This window comes from Sinohyriopsis cumingii, chromosome 3, assembly GCF_028554795.1.
Source record: "Sinohyriopsis cumingii isolate HCF-2022 chromosome 3, ASM2855479v2, whole genome shotgun sequence".
Taxonomy (NCBI): Eukaryota; Metazoa; Mollusca; class Bivalvia; order Unionida; family Unionidae; genus Sinohyriopsis; species Sinohyriopsis cumingii.
Window position 1 is genome coordinate 14,921,554 of NC_142963.1, and position 8,243 is coordinate 14,929,796.

Consider the following 8,243-nt stretch of genomic DNA (forward strand, 5'->3'; position numbering starts at 1 on the left):
AAATATGCATGTATTTATTAATGTATTATGTATCTGCTAACATCAATTTTAATTTGGTTTCCAAAACCAAAATAAATAAATAAATAAATAAATGAATAAATAAATAAATAAACGAGGCATCATTACTTACTTTGTCCTAAATCTGTCATAGTATGTAAAGGTTCGTCTACAAACTCTTCTGTTACCTTGGCAGTATTCTTAATAGCACTTGTAGCTTTTACCTGAATAATAATAATAATAATAATAATAATAATAATAATAATAACAATAAAATAATAACACATGAACAATAATAATAGTAACAACAACAACAACAACAACAATAATAATAATAATAATAATAATCTTTTGGAGGAAAATGACAGGAATGTCATGTAGCGAACATACATGTAATCATAGTAAAACCACGCCGTACTTAACTAATTACCCTTACAATTTTGCACAAGAAAAGACGTGTGACGTAAATAAAAATGCAACTTTCATTGCATTGAGAAAAGACAATAAACAACTTGGAAGGCGGCACAGATTTGATGGATAAAAGAAACGACAGAATCATGTAAGATTTACGTGTTTTATCTTCAACGTATGTCTGAGTATTAATTATGCTACCAGTGTTTTATCTACGCATGTCTGAGTTTTAATTATGCAACCAATTTTATCTACGAATGTTTGAGTATTAATTAGGCTACCCGTGTTTTATTTACGTATGTCTGAGCATTAATTAGGTTACCTGTGTTTTATTTACGTATGTCTGAGTATTAATTATGCTACCAGTGTTTTATCTACGTATGTCTGAGTATTAATTATGCTACCAGTGTTTTATTTACGTATATCTGAGTATTAATTATGCTACCAGTGTTTTATCTACGTATGTCTGAGTATTAATTATGCTACCAGTGTTTTATTTACGTATGTCTGAGTATTAATTAGGCTACCAGTGTTTTATTTACGTATGTCTGAGTATTAACTAGGCTACCAGTGTTTTATCTACGTATGTCTGAGTATTAATTATGCTACCAGTGTTTTATCTACGTATGTCTGAGCATTAATTAGGCTACCAGTGTTTTATCTACGTATGTCTGAGTATTAATTATGCTACCAGTGTTTTATCTACGTATGTCTGAGTATTAATTAGGCTACCCGTGTTTTATCTACGTGTGTCTGAGTATTAACTAGGCTACCAGTGTTTTATCTACGTATGTCTGAGTATTAATTAGGCTACCAGTGTTTTATCTACGTATGTCTGAGTATTAATTAGGCTACCCGTGTTTTATCTACGTATGTCTGAGTATTAATTATGCTACCAGTGTTTTATCTACGTATGTCTGAGTATTAATTAGGCTACCCGTGTTTTATTTACGTATGTCTGAGTATTAATTATGCTACCGTGTTTTATTTACGCATGTCTGAGTCTTAATTATGCTACCAATTTTATCTACGATTTATTTATGATTTAGATTTATTCATTAGAAGACCTTTATTATTTTATAGACAATTTAAACAAATTACATCCAACAATAAAACTTACATTCAATGAGTCTAAAACTAAAGTATCATTTTTGGACGTAGATGTCTTGAAAAATGAAAATAATGACATTACTACCATGGTTCATGTTAAAAACACGAATATTCATCAATATGTTGAATATTCTTCATGCCATCTTAAATCATGTAAAAACGGGATACCATATAGTCAAGCAAAAAGATACAGAAGAATTATTTCGGATGACACTCTTTTTAAATCATATTTGACTGAGTTAAGTCAGCATTTTTTAAAAAGAAATTACCCTGTTGACATCATTAATACTCTTTCCAAAAAGTATCTTCTCTTACACAACTTGAATCTTTACAACGTAAAATCAAAAATAGAAATGAATATATCATTCATTTTGTTATTGAATATAATCCAAGTTTGCCTAATATAGGTCAGATTATCAATAAATATTGGGATTTATTAAAATTATCATGTAAAGCAAGTGTTAAATCGCTATAGGAAAGCAAACCCACACTTGCTATAAAAGGACTAAAAATCTTAAAAGATTTCCTAATTCTAAATTAGAAAAACATCATATAAAATAGGATCTTCAACTAAATGTAATATACCTAGATGTTTGCACTGTTCTTTTATTAATGAAAATACTTTTTCAATAGTAATAATACGAAAGAAACTTTTAATATGCGTGGTGACACTAATTGTGCAACATTAAATGTTATTTATTTGATCACATACGAAAAATGTGGCATCCAATATATTGGACAAACCAGTCAACAAATATATAAACCTATGAACCAACATAGATCAGATATAAAAAAATTATATCGATCAATCATTTTCATCTAATGTTGCCCCACATTTTAGCAAAATTTCCCATACTTTGCAAGATTTCTCCTTCCATCCTATTGTTAAAGCTGATTCTGAGATCGAACGTCTGCTAAATGAAACCTAATGGATTTACCGTCTTAATACGGTATATCCAAAAGGTCTAAATTCAAAAACACTATACGACATTCATTAATCCTGTTCTTGTTCTTTTTTAAAAATTATGTCTCCTGTTTACAACTAGTCAAGAATATTTTTATATTATTCGACATTGCAGAATAACTTTATTAGTGAAAATATAAACTAATATCATAAAAATTAGTTAAATAATTCTTTGAAAATGAAAGTGTATTTTTAGATTAATTCTCAATATATTATGATTAATTATTTATAAAATACTTTACATTAAGTATTATGCACGCCATAATTTTTTATTATATAAATTGAGTTCTGATGAAATATTGAACATTCGTCAATATTATATCAAGATATGATATATTATTATAAATTTTTCAAAATTTATTTATTTGTCTAATTTCTATCTCTTTAATAAGTGTGCATTATACAAAATAAAAAAATTAAAAAACTGTTTATCTCTATTTAGTCATAAATTTTTTAGTATTAATTATACTACCCGTGTTTTATTTACGTATATCTGAGTATCGATTATGCAACCAGTGTTTTATCGACGTATGTCTGACTATTAATTATGCTACCCGTGTTTTATTTACGTATGTCTGAGTATTAATTATGCTACCCGTGTTTTATCTACGTATGTCTGAGTATTACTTATGCTACTAGTGAGCGAACTAACATTCTCTAATAACAGCCATCCTCTTTGTCATTTAATTATTAATGGTCGTTTGCTAAGATATGCTTCTCAACAACGCAATACACTCATTCAATCTATACGGCTAAATTTTCTTAAAATTAACATTTTGCTTGTCTACCACGTCATAGAATCCATGTATTATGTGACCACATGTATGTCGAACATCAGATGCATTATGTTATAAAGTACCTATGCATGTGTTTCTTTTCGTAATTTTATTTTAAATATACCCGTGAAGATTCCGTTATTTCAGAAGTGTCTTCCGTAAGAGCGCCGACCAAGGTCAACATTCCGTCACATTGGGTTACGTCTTGTACCCCCGTTGACACCGTATCTAGGGCTGATAACAACTTTCCTTTTATCTTTAAAAAAATGGAGAAAAAATACGAAATGTATCGTTGCTGATAATAGTTAATCTACGTGTGAGGTTTAGTCCAGTACAATTTTAATGCTGAAGAATATAAATTTCAATTGAAAACTGTATTGTAGCATTTTCTTGACATGAAATTTAAGACTTTTCTGCTCGGAATTAAATTAAAAATAATGACAAACAAAGCTATTAATTTATAACGCGAGTATCTTTAATCATCAGGTATAGAGTCCAATCTGATCACACCGGGTTTGTCTTTAAAATTCAGATTGTTCACAGTGGGTTAGCATAATGTTTCCCATAGGAGAAAAAATCAGAGTTTTTCACATCTTATCTTACACTGTAACAAATTATCAAATGCTGTGATTGTAAAAAAAAATATTCAAATCCAATTTTATACAATATTTTAAATAATGTTACTATCATATATGCAAGTAAGATTTAGTTAGACTTAAAAATTTGCTGTCTAGAGGGCATTTTAACAACTATTAAGTCAATAACTCCTCAAATGACCAAGCAAATTCCAAGAGTTCTCTTACTGACTCAATACCAGTCATGGTGATATGTTAAAATTATGAGCGAGTAAAAAGCGTATAATTTACCCCTGTTCTCTCTTCCTTGACATCAGCATCGCCGGTATTATTCTGCAATGTACGAATAAAAAAAAAGTTAGTGTAATTTTCCTAACGTCGTTGAAAACAAACAATATATATTGCCAGTGGTGCACGTAGAACATAATTCTTGCCGGTATGGTACCGACCTCCACCCCGTATTTCTGGTACGGTCGTGCCAGCAATAAAAATCTCGTAAAGTAACGCGTACCTAAGCGTACCGTCTTACTTGCACCACTGTATACGGATATGGTGGTGTATTTTCATACATCGACGTCATTTAAAAGTTCTCAATTCGTTGAAAAGATTCGGGCTTTGTAAAAGCTATCATTATCCTGTAAATATGATCGATTCTAATCAGGCTATTTTTAATTAAAATCAACAGATGTTGGCAAAAATTGAACTTTACCAGCAAGAACTAACGTCAGATTATTGCATGTGACTCCTAATTCATTACCATTCATAGCGTTATTACTTTGCATCTACAATTAAAATCAAGACAAATTCAGAATTGATACTATATGGTTATAGATAACAAAACTAATTTCAGGTAGCAAGTTTAGTTGCAAAGGATAACTGATTAAAACTTGTGGAAAAAATGTAGATAATATGTTGCAAAATTTGACAATGTATATTTTGTCTTCTCTGCCTAGTGTGACTGTCATGAGAAAAACATGTTTATATGTTAAAAATCAGTCTTGATACAATTGAAGTTTTCTCATGTCTGTTTTTACGTCTGTTTGTTGTCTCTCGTCTTAAACTTACGCCAGATGAACCAGCTGACAAACTGGAAGTCAAGTAGCTGACTGCCCTCAGGACTCCGGACGTATCGTTACTCTTCAGCAGGTCATCGAGTTGGTCTAGAAGATTGGTGGCATTACTAAGCCTGATCTCAAACGTCGTCATCACGTCACTAGTGCGCCCTTCCTTCGTGACAAACATACGAAAACCGAAAGAAGATCTCTCTGAAACAAACAACTCGGATGGGAAAGTCAGCACACCCTTTGGTGTTAGTATCTCACTTGTGATATTCTTCTTGTCGGAGAAACATTTACCATACTGGTACAAGACCAATGGGTTTTTGGTCGTATATTTGTAAGTCACAGTAGTTTTCACCACCGTTGAAGCAGACATTATTTCAGAAAATGATAACTTCGCTACTTTGTGTTGGTCCTCATCTCTAAAGCAGAATATATCGAACTCCAGTCCCTCTGTGGTATCAAAATCAGGATCTTTGGATTGTGTGAAATCGGCAATAGTAGAACCATAGAGAAAGAACCATGTATGATCCTCATCTCTAAATCTGGCAACAGGTGGAGAGGGTATCACTTGTACATAGAAGTCTACCATACTTGCTAGTACGGACCTTCCCATAGGTGCCACTGTCAGTGTGATGCGATATAAGCCAAATTCCAGTGACACGGCAGGAATGTGCAGTGTTGGATACGTGTTTTCATCCACACAGACGGCATGAAGCGGTCTCTCTATATTGCGTTGACCCTCCGTCACAATTCTCACAGCTCTCCATGCATAAGACGCCTGCCTTGGAGTCTGGCAATTAATGCTCACAGAAGCGGTCAAATTTATCATGGCTGCACGTATCCTCTTCAATGGATAGTCTGAAGAAGAGACGAGGCTTCCTACGTTTATGGCTGGCACCTGGCAGTCTGACGTGTCGGTATTATTGACGATTACCTTTGTGCAAGATGTGTCTTGGGCAGAGTTAAACCAGTTGTTTACCCTTATCTTGACAGTGAAGACTCCTTGAGTTACGTAATTGTGTGTAACCTCAATGGAGCCATCTTTAAGTCTCCGCGCTGTGCTAGTGTTTGTACTACCAGGCTCTTCATAGTCTCCCAGCGTCGTCGTGGTTTGCATAGTTGTGCTAGTAACAAAAGTCTTATTTGAATCTGAAATCACAGATTCCTCACGCTCAGAGACATCACGTAATAAGGTTTGTGATGTGGTGTGGTTATCTTCTACATTCATCGCATGTGTTCCATTTACTTCCCTTTTCTTTCTTCTCACGGAGATTTTATTGAGGCTTCCTATATTATCACTGCCTGGATTGGGTGATGTGAATAAATGAGACCCATACTTGTCTGTTGTAATCCCCCAGTCCTCAGACTCTTGCGTGTCCATCAAATATCTGTCACTAAACACGAAGATGGACCCGTCTTCAAAATCAACTATGTACGTCTTGTCAGAGCCTTTCGGGCATCTGATATTAAACACCGCAGACTGCATAGTTGTGACACGAAGAATGCTGTTAGTTTTTAGATCAATATACGTGATTTCCTCTCCAACTTGTACAGGGACACATTGAGAGACGGAACTGATCCGATTGTACGCTCGCACACATACTGTGTATATCCCCCAATCCTTGAACCAATATTTATGGATATATGTACCAAATGAATATTCCCTGTTAAAACTTTTGTAAGTTTCTAAATGTCCATCGTCATGATTGATTTCGAAATTAACTTTCATTGGTCCTCTGGTTCCGGTGTTTACGTCTATCACAAAGACAACGGGATCCACTTTGTCCGTAATGTTTTGAGTCTTCACAGAAATGTTCACGATTGGAACCTCAACTGAAACCAGGTCTTCAGCATAATTTGTGCTGATGTCATTTGAGACATTAACGATTATAGGGAAGTAGCCGAGGGATTCGAACTCAACCTCGAACTTAATAACAATGTCGTTCGGTGCATGATCAATATAGTACATGGGATTTTCACCGACGCCAAAAGATATGTTAATATGCAGGTTATTTCCAGCAGGGATTCTAATTGTAATATTTGTAGTCAATGTCCATGCTGCATCTAGAATGTCACATGATATTGAAGGTTGAACAATGATGTTTTGTACGTTCAAGATTCTCTTATCGATAATAATATTATTTGCGGTATAAGCCATATAATTCTCCGATAAAAACATACCTCTCGATAAAATTGTGTATGCGCGCACTGCATTCGTATTGTTCTTAGGCATAAGGACACCATTTTGAAGAATTGTAATAGAATTTAGAAACTGGTCATCACCAGCGACAATTGTGCTGAAATTGGTTCCGAGAGTATGGAAGTGGTAAGATGCCTCAAATTTACGCGAAATGAAATGTGATATGTTACCCGTGGTTCCGTAAGGATTAGTACACTCTGAAAGAAGTGTGTATTGTCCAAAATTAGTGTATGTCTGATTGTAGCTTGTGTTGTGCACGTACTTAGATAGCCCTTGAAGAACTATCGCATTCACGTTGTCATCAAGATTGACTTTGCAATTGCTCTTGGCGTAGTCCATCCTGGTAAAATCTATTAGCCCAACTTTTGATTTTCTCTCATGGAAACCAGATATCATCACATGACCTGGTTTAGTTCCTTCATCTACGTCTTCAATTTTTAAAGTTGTTTCAGCAGAAACTAAAATCAGACCGATGTTTGTCGAAATTTTAATTCGGAATGTCCCCGCTGTTTTCCACGAATAGCTAACTCCATTACCCGAGATTAATGACGTGGTTTCGTCCCCAAAATCTACATGATAGGGTAAAGTGACTTTGAAATTAGGCCTGATCCAAATGGCGACTGTTTCGTTGGGTTTCACATAGTTCCATGCGTTCATCTTCTCAACAGAGACGTTAAGACCATACGTACTGTCACCTGAAGGGTTAATAATGAGACAGGATGCGATGTAAGTCTGCCATTTTCCCTGTGAGCTACACGTGCTTTTATCACTAGACATTGAACCAAGGTCTGCGAGCACACCACAAGTGCATTCCGATTTGTCCATCACTAATGTAATAATAAAGCCTCGGGTTGAACAATAGCTTTTGCATTTCACGACAGTTGTCTCTTTTTCCTCCGCCTCGATTATGAGAGTTTCTCTCCCATCAAAACGTCCCTCTAGACAACCAAGCCAAAGGAGTTCATCCACTACAGAAGAATAAGAAAACTGCACATTTTACCATGGATTTTGTTAATGTTAACTTTAAATAAAAGAAAAGCATTTTCCATTAAGCATAATGCAGATTTTTTTCTAGATTGACCGCAGTTTACTTTTGTACAATCGTGTAGTTTGTCTGCAGAATTTTTACATGGCTTAAAGTTTAAATGC

General features: G+C 34.3%; 1 protein-coding gene across 1 annotated transcript in view; it reads right to left on the reverse strand.

Moving 5' to 3' along the window:
* The window catches only part of LOC149802478 (uncharacterized), an 84,916-nt gene extending 76,997 nt beyond the window's left edge, over positions 1-7,919 (reverse strand). The window contains exons 1-4 of the mRNA XM_089951520.1: positions 4,899-7,919; positions 4,125-4,166; positions 3,383-3,514; positions 131-221 (exon numbers count right to left, since the gene is read on the reverse strand). Of these exons, the coding sequence (XP_089807646.1) occupies positions 131-221; positions 3,383-3,514; positions 4,125-4,166; positions 4,899-7,919 (3,286 nt within the window). The remainder of the gene's footprint in view (positions 1-130; positions 222-3,382; positions 3,515-4,124; positions 4,167-4,898) is intronic.
* Positions 7,920-8,243: the final 324 nt, after the last annotated feature.